We start from the raw sequence: 16,618 nt of genomic DNA, 5'->3' as shown, positions 1-16,618 counted from the left end.
GGCAGGGAACAGGGACAGGAGGAGAGGGAACAGCCAAATTTGAACCGAAGAAGGCTTACATTGAATATAAGGAAGAATTTGGTTGGAATAAGGAAGGGTTGCCAAGCATGAGAAGGGGCTGATCAGGGAATGCTGGAGCCCCCATCCCTGGACGCGGCTCTCAGTGCTCCGGGCTGGGTGACAAGGCGGCCAGCGGGCACAGCTTGGGCTCAATGATCACGGAGCCCTTTCCCAACCTCAGCGATTCTGTGGTAAGCAGCAATAGGTGCAAAGTGAAAGAAGGGAAATTTAGGATATATGGAAGAAATCCTTCCCTGTGAGAGCGGTGAGGCCCTGGCACAGGTTGCCCAACCACCCGTGGGTGCCTGATCCCTGGGAGCGTCCAAAGCCAGGTTGGACGAACCTTGGAGCGCCCCGCACAAGGTGTGCCTGCCCATGGCAGGGGGTGGAACGAGCCGGGATTTAAAATCCCTTCCAATGCCAACCATTCCAGGATTCCCCGATCCCGCCTCCCCGCGCTGCCCTGAGGGCGGGCCCGGCCATGACGCGGCGGGAAGGCGGAAGGGGAGGGGGACGGAGGGGGGGGGCAAAATGGCGGCACCGCTGAGGGCTCCGCTGCTGAGGGCTCCGCTCTGCGCTCTGCTGTGCCTGGCGCTGGCGGCCGCTGCCCGGGGCAAGCCGAGCCCCGTGAAGGTGCTGTCGGACGGGATGTGGCAGGAGCTGCTGCAGGACGAGTGGATGGTGGAGTTGTGAGTGGGGAGAGGCGAGCTCGGGCTGCTCGGGGGGGGTTCGTGTGGGGTGTGTGGTGACAGCGCTGTGCTGCTCCCACAGCTACGCGCCCTGGTGTCCCGCCTGCGAGAACCTGCAGCCCGAGTGGGAGAAGTTCGCCGAGTGGGGAGAGGACCTGGGGGTGAACGTGGCCAAAGTGGATGTCACGGAGCAGCCGGGTGAGAGGGCTGGAAAGGGCTCCTGAACCCTCCGGGATCTGGGGAGCTGAGGGATTTGGGGGATGCTCATCTCCAATGTGTGTTTGTGGGAGGCAAGCAGAATTAATAAGGATAAATGAAAGCGTTTTAATCGTCCCTACCAAACACACATTGCTGTGTGACTAAACGCCCTAATATTGCTTAATGGAATCCCAGAATGTTTTGGTTGGGAGGGACTTTAAAGATCAGCCCATTCCACCCCCTTCCACACCTTCCATTATCCCAGGTGGCTCCAAGCCCTGTCCAGCCTGGCCTTGGACATTGCAGGGATCCAGGAGCAGCCACAGCTTCTCTGGGAACCTCACAGGAACCTCCAGCTCTCCTCACAGGGAGGAGACTGTCAGCTAGTAGATAAAATAAATATCATTGAATAAATAAAATGGATAGACTATAATAGAGAAAATGAATTAGAGGTTTTCTCCAGAGCAGGATTTCAAGGAGATTTTTGGCCATAGTTTTTAAGCTAAAAACAATGTTTCACCCTTGCCATTCCAGTCCTTCCTTGGGTTGCTCTCCCTCTCCTGAGAGTCTTTAGTCTGTGTGGGATTTGCAAACCTGGCTTTCCCCGTGCTGAACTCTTTCTTCAGAGTCACGTCACTTTTGAAACTTGCCTCACTTGGATTATTTTCTTCAGACTTTCTGGAGGCTGCAGGTCATGTGTGTGAAAGGAGAGTGTGTCCCTCTGAAGAGCTACAGCCAGAACAGAGCAGTTATCCCTGATATCTCATTTTCCCCATGGATAAACTTCCTTGCTCTTTGTCCACACTTTTTTTAGAGTGTGCTGCTTTGACATGCACAAGGTTGTGTTGGATTGCATTGAAAGAGTGATACCTAGGCCTGACATTGTATTTTGGGGTGTTACAGCATTTCTTGCCTTTTTTTTTTTTTCCCATCAAAATACTCAAAATACTCTCAAAATAACTTTTCTTACAGGGTTAAGTGGACGATTTATCATCACAGCCCTCCCTACCATCTATCAGTAAGTCTGCATGACAGCAGGGGTTTTTGGGGGTGAGAGTGGGCATTTTTTCCCTCTTTTTTTAGGACAAATAAATGAGATTTATTATGCTCTTTAAGAATGGGAGCTACTTTTCACTGACACAGCCACTGTCTCACCCACTGTGACCTTCAGCTGCCTGATGATTTCTTTTCCTTTCCCTTCAGGCCTTATTTATTCTGCCTTTTCATGGGTGTTTCTGTTTTGCAATCGTTTCTCTGTAGGTTGATCTTCAGTGCAGGTGTGTGGCAAGGGCTTTAGGAAGATCATTATCTTTCTTTTATTTATTTGTTTTTTTTAATATGGAATCATGGCTTAAAGCTATCCAAGGTATTCATGGAGTCAGTGTTCTGGAAATAACTTGGAGTTAGTCCAGGTGTTTGGAAAATATTTTTTAGAGGCAATATCAGCTAAAAAAAATTACCACTGAAAAGCTAAATGTGTGAAAAATAGACAAGGTGATGGGAGGGGATTTGTTGGATGGAAAAAAATGCTGCACTTGGTGCTTGGATCATACAAAATAAAAGGATTTTGTTGTTGTTGTTTTGCAGCTGCAAAGATGGAGAGTTCAGGAGATACCAGGGATCAAGGACTAAAGCTGCCTTCATTAATTTCATCAGTGACAAGGAATGGAAATCCATTGAACCAGTGTCCTCCTGGTTTGGTCCTTCCTCTTTCCTGTAAGTTTTGGGTTGTTTTTTTGTAAGAATTTATTATCAGATGTCCTGAGGTGTGTCCTGCTCCCTGTTCCCAGCTCTGTGTGGGCAGGAGCTGTGTGAACGGGGTGGGTGGGTGGGTGTCCTAATTCTTCCTCTGCTGTGGGAGGGTTGTCACCATAGCACAGGTGACCTGAGCATTGTCACCACAGCAGAGATGTCCCCAGCAAGGTTTGCTTGAGGAGGTTGCTGGTGACTGCATTGTTTCCTAAACTTCTGTGGGTGCCTTGCTGACCCTTGAAGTTGTTTGGTTTCACTGTGGCACTGAGGTGGTTTTGCCCAGTTAAATTCTAGGAAATTTCTTCCACTGTCTGGAGGGGTCTACAAGGCAATCACAGAGGGATTCTCCATCAGGAGCTGACAGGAAAAAGGGGAATGGGTTCAAAGTGTCAGAAGGGAGATTTAGGTTTGATATGTGGAAGGAATTCCTGGCTGTGAGGTTGGTTCTCTTACAAAGAATTATCCCACCCCAAGGAATGTGTGAAACTGGATATGAACTTTGCATTAACAACTTCTCTCTTATTTTCTGTATTCAGACACCAAACTTAAGTGTCTGAAGATCTCTCAGGTCTTATAATCTGATTTTCTTTTAATAGTTTAATTTTTTGTTTGAATAAAACCTCCTGGTGCTTCTTTCTTAATATCTTGACTGGAGTTCCAGCTGGCTTCCCACAGACCATTGATCAAGATAGAACAGAATTTGAAATTCACGTGTCAGCAGATGCAAGTTAAAGAAATTTGGGGATTTGTAGCTGTCTGTGTATGAGCTGAGGTTGTTTCACACAGGTTTGAGGCTGATTTTAAAGTGTTCTCAGTTCCTCTCCTCTGCTTTGTTTCAGGATGAGCAGCATGTCAGCGTTGTTCAAGTTGTCCATGTGGATCAGGGTATTTGCTTCTATCTCTGCTTCATTTTACCCTCAATATGAAATTCAGCTCTTCCTGAAATGATTCTCTTGTCTTCTGTTCCAGCATGGCCATGGCTATTTAACAGAAAACCTCGGAATACCAGTCTGGGGCTCCTACGCTGTTTTTGGATTGGCAACTCTCTTCTTAGGAATGGTCCTGGGACTTGTAAGTGAAATCTTTGGGGCTGATTGGGGCTTTGTTACACTCGTGCTGCCTCCACCTCTGTTTTGGGGTGGGGTTTTGGGGTACCCTGAGCTGGAGCACAGGGATGGGGAGCAGGATGGAACCCCCATAATCCAAGGGAAAATGGTCACAACCAGGTGTGGGGCTGGATAGGATCCACCAGAGGATAAATGGTAAGACTTGATCTTAAAAGTCTTCTCCAGCCTAAACGATTCCAATGTGCAGAATGTTTGGGAAAGTCACCTTGGGTTTCTTTGGTTTCAGATGATGGTGTTCCTGGCAGACTGCATCTGTCCCTCCAAAAGGCACAAACTAGCACAGTTCCAGCCCCAGTCAAGTAAGCCCACAGCAAACTCCTAATTCAGTCAAGCTTTTTTGGTAAATCTCATTGATAGAAAATATGAAAGAAATCCTGGTGTCTGCAGGATGTGATGTGGAGTGTAGAACTTTGCATTTGGGATCGATGCCTCACCCTTAGGGTTTGTAGTGGGTTGGGATTTTCTATTTAAAACTGGTTTTAGGGATAGAAAAAATTTTGAGAGCATTTTCCTACCTGCAAGACATGAAATTCCACATGGGCAGCGAGAGAAAATTGAGTGGAGCTCTCAGTGTTGCTGTGCTTGCCTGTGATGTTAAAAAAAGTGGATTTTACTTGGGAATGGTATTTATTTCTGTATTTTTCCTTTCTCCTTGAGGTAAAAAAGGTCCAGAGTCAGCTCATCTGCTGAAAAATAGGTATGAAGAGCAAGAAGGAGATGAGGGAAATATCTCAGATGATGAAACAAAGGGGAAGGGGAGGAGCAAGAGAGACTCGTCACCAAGCGGTGTCCGGCAGCGTGCAGTGCCCAGTGCTGCTCCTCTGGAGAAATCCTAGCTGCATTTGCATCAGGATTAGTGTTTGAGTCAGCCACTCAAAGGGAGATCAGTGTCAAATCCTTCAGCTTGAAGAGAAGAAATGACTCCTGGCTTGGTAATCTTGCTGCATTTCGTGAATTCGGAGGAAATAATCATGAAAAAAAAATTTTAAAAAAAATTTAAAAAGGCATCAGGTATTCCAAAGGAAAGCTTGCTGTTGCAAGTGGCTGGAACTTCTCCTGTCTGTGTGCAGAGAAGTGCCAAGGAATAATTGCTGTGGCTTCTGGAATGATTTGTTCCCTCGGGTTTATTTGGAAGAGAATGTAAACCAGAGTCATTCTTGCATTAGGGAGCATTAGCAAGGAAAATGCACTCACCTGGCATTTGGTGAAACCTCCCAAAAGGGTTCCTTGTTCTTATACTGGTTTTCAGTATAAACCTCTCTAGCTGTGCCCTGAAGAAATGCTGAGGGAAAAAAAGTTCCTTTAGTTATGGAACTAAAATTCCTTTAGTTCAGGCTTTTTACATGACAGAAACTGCTTTTTGCTATGACAATGAGTGCTACAAAACCCCCCCCCCCCAAACCTTTTTTCTTACAAAGAGCTGATGGAATTTAGCACAAGCACTCTGCAGAAGGATCCTCTGGCTGACCAGAACCCTGCTGCCTGCATCGATTTCTTCCAGAAAAAGCTGTAGAAAACTCTGTGAGCTTCTTGGCAAAGTAGTTTTTCTCTAGGAACAAGTGACAAGCAGCACCTTGAAGTCTTGTCTGTGTCAGTGACTCCACGTGGGAATAGTTTACACACAGATTTCTCTGTGCAAATCCTCTCCATTCCTCCTCCTGGATGCCAGCAGGACTCTGCTTGCTTTTAATCCATCATTTCTTAGTCAAATCTTGCTGCAAATCCATGCAGGCTGTACCTGGCCTGAAGCTAAAATAACTCTATTTCTATATTATTTCCCCCCCCTGTTTTCACAAAATCATTTTGGAACATTAAACCTGGATTTTTTTCTTATTTTTTTTTTTTATAAAAAAATGAATTTACTCCTGTCTGTATGGTGTTTGTTTTCACTCTGTATAGAAATAAAAAGAATGCACATGCCCATTGGACCAATGTTGTAAAGAGTTTTCTATATTATTTTAATTAAATATCAAAGTTTTTGCAAGGGAAGGATGAGCCTGATACTGAGCACATTTAGATTTTTTTGACAAGCCTGTTTCTGATATTTTTGTTTGTTTAGCTTTGTGGGGTTTTAGCTTTTATTTGTAGTTATTTAGGTTATTTTACTGTTTATTTTTTATTTGTAGTTATTTAGTGGCTTTTTTTTCAATTGTTCATCTGACTTCTTCCCTCTTTTTTTTTGTTTTTCTCTACATTGGTGCTCTGGAATGACTTGACTGAAATTCTGTGTGTTAGAAAGATAAACTGATGTTTGAAAGGCTCTTTTTGGCTAAAATCTGAGTTTACCTGTCCTTTTTTAAAGCTAAAACCTCTCCTGGTGTTGGAATGAAGACCACTGTGTGCCAGAATTGCCCTTAAGGTGTCGATTTTGTGGAATTGCCTTAAATTCTCTAAAAGTTTCCATTTCTCAGCCTTTGTCACTCTAATAAAGCAATAAATAAATAAATACTGAGGACAAGGAGTAGTGCTGTCTTTGATCAGTGATCTTTTTTCAGTTTGGAGAGGGTTTGAGAAGACAGAAATGTTGTAGCTGGTAGGAGAAACTATTGAATTGTTTTCAGAGCTGAACTCTGCTCACTGCACTTGGGATATATTGAAATTTAGCTTTTCTAAGCTCAGAGGTTTCTAATTTTTTGTTTCCAACCAAGCTTGGTGCCATACAGAGAGGACACCCTGCTGACTTTTGGCTAACTTCTCATTTTAAAAAAGAAAAACCCACCCAACCTTTCCTTTGTTGTGCTGAACTTGTGAGCTCCTGCTTGGACAAGAACTTCCAGCATTAATTTACTTTTTTTTTTTCTCTCTGCCTGCTGCTCAGTTCTCCGTGCACAGAACCAAATCCCAATCCTGCCTCGTAGGGGTGACTGTTCCCAGCTGCTGGAATCCCTGTGTGTAACTCCTGCTTGCATTGCCCACAGGCAGCCTGTGCTGATCTCTGCTAATCTCACCCTTCGTATTTTGCATCATATTATGGTTTTGTCCCGTGAGTATTTCAGTTCTTTGGGTTATTTTTTTTTTTGTTTTAAAAAAATCTCTGTTCCAAAGATGTTCACCGAGGCTGAGCGATGCAACCTGAGTGGAAGAGCCTTTGTGTGTTTTGATGTTGCTTGAATATCAGTTTTGTAAAAAAGCAGACTGCCCTTTCCATATCACCTGAACCAGGCCTGTTTCATTCCAAAAAGAATTAATGACTTGTAACAATAATTTTGTTTTTTTCAGAGAATCTTTGAGTAAAAAAATAACCACCAGCTTTGGATTCCTGTCTTTGTGTCTTTCTGGGTTTTTTTGTTTTGGTCAGGTTCTTGCTGCTTAGTGATGAAACAGCTGCTTCCATGGATGAAAACTGTAACCCTGAAGCTAAAAAATGTTATTTTAAAAAATCAGGTTTGAATAATAATCCAAAGTAAAGCTGCACTGAGTGATTTTTTTAGTCAAGACTGGCTTGGGTACCTCATTTGGTTCCAATAGTTTGGGAAGGAGCTTTCACTCATGCAAGGCTTAGCCAGAAATGATAATAAAATATAGTTTTGTGTAGCAAGAAATGTAGGCTGGAGTTGACAAATGCTGTTTAAAATTCATTTTTTTGGCGACTCTTTTCTGTGGTGGCGTGAAACGCGTGCGAGGGAGCTGCAGATGGGCCCCTCCCCTGGCCCTCCCACGCTGCATCCACGAAGGGATCAACTCTGGGGGATTAATCTTGGAGTGGGAAGTTTAATTCCAACTTGTGGCAGCTCTTGGGGAGGAGACAAATCCAGAGGAGGAATGCTCAGACAACTGCTGGAATTTTCTGGAAATAATAATGCTCGTAGCTCCTCCCTGACAGGAATTGAGAATTCCACACTCACCCAGGGAATGCTCACACAAACCCCACTCCCCTCCTCTTCCACTCAGAGTGTTACATCCAACAGGAAATAATTGCAGAAGGGAAAAGAAAAAACCAAGGGAAAAGTCAAAACTGAAATATTTGTAGATACTAAAAAGGTTGGGAAGGGTCTGATGGGAAAGAAAAGTCTGGGAATTATTGGCAGTTGGTGTTTGCCAAAGGTTGGGTTGGAAATCGGTGATTTCAGTTGTGACAGTGATTGATGGGGAAGGAGAAATTTCAGTATTTAGCAACATTTAGAATTTAGTATTTAGAAACACCAAATTCAATCTCAATTTTAAGATTTCTTTGCTTTAAGTAGGGGGAATTGTGCCTCCTGCAAAGTTCTTGGACAAGATCACCTTTGGCCCTTCCCTGGGTTTATTCCACAGCTGATTCCCCACTCTTGGAGCAGCTTTTCTTTACATTTCAAACTCCCTACCTTGATTAATCCTGTGACTTTCTAGAAGAGATTCTGCCTGAACCCTCCCTTTTCCCTGCTTGAAACTTCCCAGCCACAAATTTCACTTCCATTCGCTTACAGAAATTCCCTTTCACTGCAAGGCAGATCCAAAAGGACAAATTTTAGGTCCTTGGAATTCTGCTGGGTTCCCAAAAAAACCCCAGGAGGAATCCTGGGCAGGAGGGGTTTGATTGTGTGAGCGATGTCCTTGAAGTGAGGGCAGGTTCTGAAATCCCTGTGAACACCAGAGGGGGCAAAAAGCACCTCTGAAATCCGTGTCTATAAAAGTTATTTTTTAAAATCAAATCAGGTCTCTGTCCAGGAATTTTAAAGTGCAAAATGAGAAACCATCAATTCAATTATTTATTAAATAATTTATTAAATAATAATAATATTAAATATTTAATATTAAAGATGATATTTTTCTCAGCTGTGCTTTTCCTTCCAGAGTCTTTCTCTTCTGCTGAGCCTGGACCTCAATGCCCTTTTTTTCCCCCCTTTTTTGTGTGACTGCTGATTCCTCAGGAAGATTCTCTCTGAATTTCCCTTGAAATTCCTTGGCATGTGGATGTATCAGGAATCAAGGAAAAGGCATGTTCAGAGGAAAGATTTCTGGGATAAATGGATATGTAGCCATTTCTCCCTCTTCCTCCTTTTCTTGTCAAATATTTGGGAAGTATTTGAAGTGTGGTTTTATACAGATCCCTCCTTCCTTTCCTCAGAATTCCACAGGTTTCTCTGTGGGCTCTGTGTGTTCCCAGGAACAGGAATGATCCCCCACCTGCCCACATGTGCCCGTCTCCAGAATTCCCAACATCTTTGAGATGCTGCAGGATCTGCTGGGAGCGGCGATGCCACAACTCCAGAGCCGCTCAATGAAATCCCTGCGTGAGGAAAAGCCAAACATTCCTGAAATCTCAGGAATTCTTCAGGGAGGACGCTCTGGGTGTAATCCCGGTGTTTTTAGCTCAGGCTGGTTGATGGCTGTGGTGACAATTTGCTGAGGGAGCTGTCAAGGTTGAAGCATCGCTTGTCAGAGCCCGCAGCGAGGGTGATGCATCCCTTTCCTGATCCATCCCTTTCCCAATCCGTCCCTTTCCTGATCCATCCCTGTCCCGATCCATCCCTTTCCCGATCCATCCCTTTCCTGATCCATCCCTTTCCCCATCCATCCCTTTCCCAATCCATCCCTGTCCCGATCCATCCCTTTCCTGATCCGTCCCTTTCCCCATCCCTTTTCCAATCCGTCCCTTTCCTGATCCATCCCTTCCTTCCTGATCCATCCCTTCCTTCCTGATCCATCCCTTTCCCCATCCATCCTTTTCCTGATCCATCCCTTTCCCGATCTGTCCCTTCTCTCCCAATCCATCTCTTCTTTCCCTATCCATCCCTTCTTTCCCTATCCATCCCTTTCCCCATCTATCCCATTCCCGATCCATCCCTTCTTTCCTGATCCATCCCTTTCCCAATCCATCCATTCCCCATCCATCCCTTTCCTGATCCATCCCTTCCTTCCTGATCCATCCCTTTCCCCATCCATCCTGTTCCCTGATCCATCCCTTTCCTGATCCATCCCTTTCCCAATCCATCCCTTCCTTCCTGATCCGTCCCTTTCCCCATCCCTTTTCCAATCCGTCCCTTTCCTGATCCATCCCTTCCTTCCTGATCCATCCCTTCCTTCCTGATCCATCCCTTTCCCCATCCATCCTTTTCCTGATCCATCCCTTTCCCGATCTGTCCCTTCTCTCCCAATCCATCTCTTCTTTCCCTATCCATCCCTTCTTTCCCTATCCATCCCTTTCCCCATCTATCCCATTCCCGATCCATCCCTTCTTTCCTGATCCATCCCTTTCCCAATCCATCCATTCCCCATCCATCCCTTTCCTGATCCATCCCTTCCTTCCTGATCCATCCCTTTCCCCATCCATCCTGTTCCCTGATCCATCCCTTTCCTGATCCATCCCTTTCCCAATCCATCCCTTCCTTCCTGATCCATCCCTTTCCCCATCCATCCCTTCTTTCCCCATCCTTCCCTTTCCCAACCCATCCCTTCTCTTCCAATCCATCCCTTCTCTCCTGACCCATCCCTTTCCCGCTCTGTCCCTTTCCTGACCCATCCCTTTCCTGATCCATCCCCTTGTCAGCGCCTTGGGCAGCGATCACTGGAGCCAAATCCCCTCTTCCTGGGATCTGAGCTTTCCCTGGAGTTTTCCTCCTGTTTTCTTCAGCAGGAGAGGCACCAACAAACCCTGCCAGGAGCTGCTGGCCCCAGGGAAGAGTTGGGATGCTCCTCTGGAATTCTGCAGCCAGGACTGAAACTCCATCCACCATGGGGTGGTGTAGTGAGACCTCGCTGGGAGGGAGCCCCTCGGCAGGAACTCCATCAGGAAACCTTTGGAATCCCTATTTTCCCAAGATTTCCTCCTTGAAATCCCTCCTGTGGATGCCTCGTTTGTCTCCTGCACGCCCAGGAAAGGGAGAAGCCGGGTGGAGCCTGGAGAAATCGGGGCTGGATTTGGCTGCGGGTCAGGGTGGGGAATGTGCAGGTGGGGCTCCGGGACATCGCTCTTTGCTTTTGTTTAGGATAATTAGGAGTTTAGCATAATTAGCACTAATGGTTAATGCTCCTCACGCTGCTCCAGCCTGCTGCGCTTAAATGCAATTTATTTTTATTTTTAAAAATATTTTTAAAAGAGTTTTGGAGCTCGTTTCCTAAAGGGCTGCTCCAACTTCCAGGGAGTTGTGGAAGAGGTGAGGCCAGAGGAAGAGAAAGGAACCATCCGACCACGTGGTGGCAACGTGGAGATGCTACAGGAGGATTGCTGTGCTTCCCTGAAGGAATTTTCACTTCACAGGAGTCACCTGAAGTTAATTCGTGGCTTTAAAGAGGACGTTAAAAGCAGGAAATGTAAATATTTTCAGCTGTGTCACCTGACCCTGTGGATGCCCTCAGTGGCGTGGAGCAAACAAATGGAAAAAGCAGGATTGATGGATTGGTGAGAATTTTCTGAACGAGAGGATGTCAGGAAATGAATAATTAAGGCTGGGCCAGAGGAAGGGCAGCGGGATGGGGTTTGGAACAGGGAAATCTCCAGCTCCTGCACTGGGCTTTCCACAGATGGATTTATTTTGTGTGGATTGAGATCATCACTTGGATTTCCAAGCCTGGCAGTGAAGAGTGAGACATTGGGAGGCTGAGGAGAGGCTCTCCACAATGACAGGAGGGGACAGCCAGGTGGGATTCGGGCTCTGCTCCCAGAGAACTGGGACAGGAGGAGAGGAAACGGCTTCAAGTCATGCCAGGGGAGGCTCAGGTTGGACATCAGGAAGAATTTCTTCGTGAAAGAGGATGATGAAGTGTTGGAACTGCCCAGGGAGCTGTCAAGGTTGAAGCATCACTTGTCAGAGCCCGCAGCGAGGGTGATCCATCCCTTTCCGGATCCATCCCTTTCCCGATCCATCCCTTTCCAGATCCATCTCTTTCCAGATCCATCCCTTTCCTGATCCATCCCTTTCCTGATCCTTCCCTTCTTTCCTGATCCATCCCTTTCCTGATCCATCCCTTCTCTCCCGATCCATCCCTTCTCTCCCGATCCTTCCCTTCTTTCCTGATCCTTCCTTTCTTTCCTGATCCTTCCCTTCTTTCCTGATCCATCCCTTTCCTGAGTCCCCATCCTTTTCCAGGAGTCCCCATCCCTGGAGGGATTTAAAAGCCTTGTGGATGTGGCACTTGGGGACAGAGGTGGCCCTGGCAGTGCTGGGGGAGCAGTTTGGTCTTAGAGGGCTTTTCCAACCTCAGCAGTTCCAGGATTCCATGGAAGCTGTCCTGAGCTGTCTTCCATGGTCATCCATGGGTGTATCCTCAAAACCTGCTGGGATTTCCCTTGCCCAGTTCTGTCCTGCTCCTTCTGACTCTTCCCACCGCCGATCGTGCTGGGCCAGGAGGAGGGAGCCAGCGGAGAAGGGAGCCTGGGAAGGCAGCAGGCTGCTGCTGCTGGCTCTGGGGGGCAGGAGATGGGAGAATTCCAGGGCAGGAGCAGCGTTTTGGCTGCTCCAGGGAGAGCTGGGCTGCTCTGCCAGGGCTCCTCGCTGGAATTGTGGCAGAGCAGCGCTCGGAGGGGAAGGAAGGCTCTGGAATGGGCAGGTGGTGAGCAGAGCCCAATCCTGCCCTGGGGCTCTGCCTGTGCTGCAGCTGCAGACCTCTGGATTCCCTGCCCTGTGAATGAACATAAAAAACCAGTTTTCTCTTCAGGGCAGCACATCAGGGAGTTTTCCCCTCCATTTGCTGCGGCGCCGGGAGCCAAATCCTCCGTGCGTGTCCCAGCGCGATCCCCGCCGGAGCTGCCAGCAGGGCTGGGCTCTGCTGCTCCGTGTCCTGGGGGGCCACAAAGACCTGGTGCCACCTGGCCTGTGCCACCTGTGATCCAGGGGAATGTGCCCACCTTGGAGCTGCAGCTGCTGGAAATGCCTGCGTGGGTCAGACTGGCAAATAAATGGAATGTGGGAGCACAGGGAATAATCCTGCCCTGGAAGGAGGATATGGGATGGCAGCCTTGGGACTTAATTTTGGTGTTCAGCCTGGAGAGGGGAAGGATCCAGGGAGGCCTTAAAATCCTTCCAGTGCCTAAAGGGGTCCCAAGAGAGCTGGAGATGGACTTGGGACAAAGCATGGAGGGAAAGGACAAGGGAGAAGCACTTTAAGCTGGAGAAGGGTAGATGTAGGTTGGATATTGGGAAGGAATTCCTGGCTGGGAGGGAGGGCAGGCCCTGGCACAGGGTGCCCAGAGCAGCTGTGGCTGCCCCTGGATCCCTGGAGGAGTCCAAGGCCAGGCTGGACAGGGTTTGGATCAGCCTGGGATAGTGGAAAGCATCCCTGGGCATGACAGGGGTGGCACTGGAGGTTCTTTAAGGTCCCTTCCAATCCCAAAAGTTCTGTGACTCCGTGAAATCCCTCATTGCTGAGCTTTGAGATAAAACCTTCTCCACAATGCCCCAGTAACTGGGAACAGGCAGAACAATGCCACAAACCAGTTTAGCCCCAATTCCCATAACAAACAGGAGGACATGGAGCTGGACTCGGTGATCCTTGTGGCTCCCTTCCAACTCAGGACACTCCCTAACTCTCTTCTGTGACTCTGTGACAATTTTAGGAGATCTTGCCAGAGCCCCATGAGCTGCAGGAGGAGCTGCTGGTCCCTGCACACAGAGCAGCTCCAGCATGGAGCTGTTTCCAGATCCTGCTCCATCCAGGAGCAACAACAGCAGCTGAGGCAGAAATGCAGGATCCTGTTTTGGAGATTTCCCATCTCTGCTATCATTAACCCTCCAGTGGCCTCTGGGTTATTTTCCCAGCTGGGCTGATTAAAATTCCCTGTCCCTTCAGCCTCTTGGCCAGCTCCTCAATCCCTTCAATCCCAACATGTATTTCTATTTATCAGGCCTTTCCCCTGGATATTTTTTTGCCTGGCTGGCTTTGCAGAAGTGGTTTATTTACAAATCTGCCCAGAAATGGCTCCGAGTGACGCGAGTGTTGGTTGAAGGAAAGCTGATTTTTGACGAAGTCAGCACGAGAACGGGAACAGATGGGGGACGCTGATGAATTTGATTTTGCTAAATGTTGTCCTCCTGCAAATCAGCTTGCTTTTCCCTATTAGCATAAGAAGCAGCAAAAAAAAAGGATTTAATTTCTCTAAACATTTCCCCTTAATGATCTACCTCTCCAGCTTAGAGATATATGTGGCTGCTTATCAGCAGAGCAGCTGATTTCCTTCCACCGAGAATCAACTGCGATTTCGAGGTGATTTCTGGCACTTCTCCCTCCCTGGGGTGAGAGCTGTGCTTGGGAGAGGTGGTTGCTGTTTTGGAGTGGTATCTCTTCAGGGGTTTATATGTATTTAGTTGATTTAACCGGGTGGTTTTAATTTTTTTAAAATTTTATTTTGATTTTTGAAAGCCCATTCTGGAGGTGCTGCCATCCCCAAGTGTCACTGGTGAGCTCCGTGCCTGTATCCAGCATCCACAGAGCTGCATCCCCGTGGTCCTTGGATGCAGGAGGAGGTGGAAGAAGCCCACAGGTAAATAATTTCCCAAGTTTTGGGCTGGAATCAGCACACTGAGGGATTGGGCATCGAGTGCTGCAGCACTCACAACGTGCTGGTTCCACCCTCTGCCAGGAACCTGCAGGAAAACCTGGCACAATTCCACACAGGGAGCAGCCCTGGCCCGGCCCCAGGGGCTGCCCCTGCTCTGTTTTTCCCTCAGTACCTTCCCACAGAGCTGGTAAATCCCAGAGAATCTTCCTCCAGCCTTCCTCCATCCTGGAGTGTGGCAGAGCCACTGTCCCCCCTCACACCCCCTGTGTGACCATCCAGGAAAGCTCAGCTATCCTGAAATGTGAAAAGCACTGAAGGTTGGAGCCCTCACCACCCTCCCAGCCAGGAATTCCCAATTCCCATTATCCCATCCATCCCTGCCCTCTGGCACTGGGAGCCATTCCCTGTGTCCTGTCCCTCCATCCCTTGTCCCCAGTCCCTCTCCAGCTCTCCTGGAGCCCCTTCAGGCCCTGCAAGGGGCTCTGAGCTCTCCCTGGATCCTTCTCCTCTCCAGGTGAACATTCCCAGCTCTCCCAGCCTGGCTCCAGCCCTTGGAGCATCTCCGTGGCTTCTCCAGGACTCATTTTTATATTGGAACACCCAGATCTGCCTTTCCTCTCAGTGGAGGGGCTAAAAGCTCGAAGCCTTCATTTTTATTCTCTTTTTTCTCTCTTCTCCCGAAGCTGCACAGCTCTGATGGATTCATCCCATCAGTCACACCGGCTTTAGCCTTGGAATCTCTGTCATCCCCTGCTTCCATTGGGTGCTGCAGCATCTCCCTCTGGATCAGCCTGTCCGGCCATATCCGAGCCCAGCCACAAATGGAGCCTCAAGAAAAGCTGCTGGAAACTTTAATTTCTTATGGGTTTCTTCCTAACATCCAGTTAAATCCATCTTCCTCTGGCTTAAGGATGTTGTCTCTTGTCCTGGCACTCCAGGCCCCTGCCCAAAGTCCCTCTCCAGCCCTCACAGCCCCCTCGAGGAGAGATGAAATCCAACTTTTTGGGTTTTGTTTCTTCAGCTTCACCCACGTGGGCTGGTGGCACTGACCTCCTCCAAAGTTCTGAGTTCCTGCCATTTGTCCCCTGCCTTGCTCAAACCCCTCTGGAGAGCATCCTGCTGTCCCACAGGGACACAGGGAATGGTTTCCCACTGCCAGAGGGCAGGGATGGATGGGAAATTGGGAAGGAATTCCTGGCTGGGATGGAGTTCCCAGAGAAGCTGTGGCTGCCCCTGGATCCCTGGGAGTGTCCCAGGCCAGGCTGGAGAGGGTTTGGAGCAGCCTGGGACAGTGGGAGGTGTCCCTGCCATGGCAGGGGTGGAATGGGATGGGATTTAAGGTCCTTTCCAACCCCCTTCACTCCAGGATCCTGCGATTTGTGAAGCAATACATTGAAACCTGCAGGTAAAGAGAGAAATGGGAGCCATTTCTCCCATGTGCCAATAAATCCCTGGGAGGCAGATCCACCTGGCTGGATCAGAGAGCACTCAAGCACTGCTTCCCTTGGCTCCCTGACAGGATCTCCAGAGCAAAGCCAGCCTGGAAGATCAAAGTGAATCATTAAGGTTCACTTAACGATTGCACAGATGTCTCGGACATCCGAGATGCCTCATCCAAGCTGTGGCTTTGGAACTTCCCAGTGACAACTGGAAAAGGGGAGATCATCTTTCCTCTCCCACCCGGTGCCAGATTTAGCCACGGATGGCGCTTGAGCCATAAATCTCCCTTAACCTGGAGCTCTGGCAGCCAAGGAAGGCTGGTGGTGCTGAGGTCGATGATCCCCATCCCTCCAGGGGGAAACGAGGCATTTGTGCTTGGTGTGGGATGAATGAATCCCATGAAATGATGATGTTTGAATCCTGAGTTCTGTGCCACAGCCGTTTTCCTGTGGGAGATAAACGGGAACAGCAACGAGCTCGTTCTTCTAATGGGGGAACCCCAACCACGGCTCTGTGCTCACAGACAGCTCCACACCGGCTTTTCTCCTTCAATCACCTCATTCTATCAGATTTTCCAGATGAAGAATCCCTTTTTATGAGCCCCTCCCCTTAAGACAGAAACACAGAGTTTAATTATCTCCCCCATATTTGTTTATTTTGACGCCACGCTCTCGCAGCCTTTCCGTGGAGCTGCTCCCCTCCACAGGAGGCTGGAAGGAGAAGATTCCAGAGGATGTGACTCATTTGTGGAGCTGAGCTTTGCTGGGAGCATCAGCGCTATCCGAGGAGCCGGGATCGCTCCCGGCTGCTCGCGCGGAGCCGGAGTGTGGCTGCATGGTGAATTATTGATAAGGGAATAATAGCAGCTGGAGATAATCTCTCCCACGGAATATAGGGAATAAATCTTCTCTGCTGTACAGGGAGTTAAGTCTTTC

At 48.1% G+C, this 16,618-nt stretch overlaps 1 protein-coding gene across 2 annotated transcripts; it reads left to right on the top strand.

Moving 5' to 3' along the window:
* The first annotated feature begins 580 nt into the window (after positions 1–580).
* On the top strand, positions 581–7,258 carry TMX1 (thioredoxin related transmembrane protein 1). 2 transcript variants are annotated; one of them, XR_009280201.1, is made up of 9 exons: positions 581–749; positions 832–947; positions 1,920–1,965; positions 2,535–2,663; positions 3,539–3,584; positions 3,669–3,770; positions 4,053–4,125; positions 4,484–4,758; positions 6,645–7,258. XR_009280201.1 is itself a non-coding variant. In XM_058860997.1 (8 exons), exons 1-8 carry the CDS (start codon positions 592–594, stop codon positions 4,660–4,662), a joined length of 849 nt encoding a protein of 282 aa, XP_058716980.1. In that variant the 5' UTR covers positions 581–591; the 3' UTR covers positions 4,663–6,287. The 2 variants fall into 2 exon arrangements, 1 of the variants encoding a protein (XP_058716980.1); XM_058860997.1 differs by lacking the exon at positions 6,645–7,258 and having other exon boundaries at positions 4,484–6,287.
* The last annotated feature ends 9,360 nt before the right edge of the window (positions 7,259–16,618 follow it).

Source organism: Poecile atricapillus, chromosome 1 (assembly GCF_030490865.1).
Source record: "Poecile atricapillus isolate bPoeAtr1 chromosome 1, bPoeAtr1.hap1, whole genome shotgun sequence".
NCBI lineage: Eukaryota > Metazoa > Chordata > Aves > Passeriformes > Paridae > Poecile > Poecile atricapillus.
Note: the sequence above shows the minus strand (reverse complement) of the source record. Positions and strands in the feature narration are given on the sequence as shown.

What these genes read in the sequence shown, in the direction of transcription:
- TMX1 (XM_058860997.1), top strand. Translation starts at nt 592, where the DNA reads ATGGCGGCACCGCTGAGGGCTCCGCTGCTGAGGGCTCCGCTCTGCGCT. An exon ending in TTTGGTCCTTCCTCTTTCCT is followed by an intron (nt 2,664 to 3,538) that starts GTAAGTTTTGGG and finishes GCTTTGTTTCAG; the next exon opens with GATGAGCAGCATGTCAGCGT. An exon ending in AGTTGTCCATGTGGATCAGG is followed by an intron (nt 3,585 to 3,668) that starts GTATTTGCTTCT and finishes CTTCTGTTCCAG; the next exon opens with CATGGCCATGGCTATTTAAC.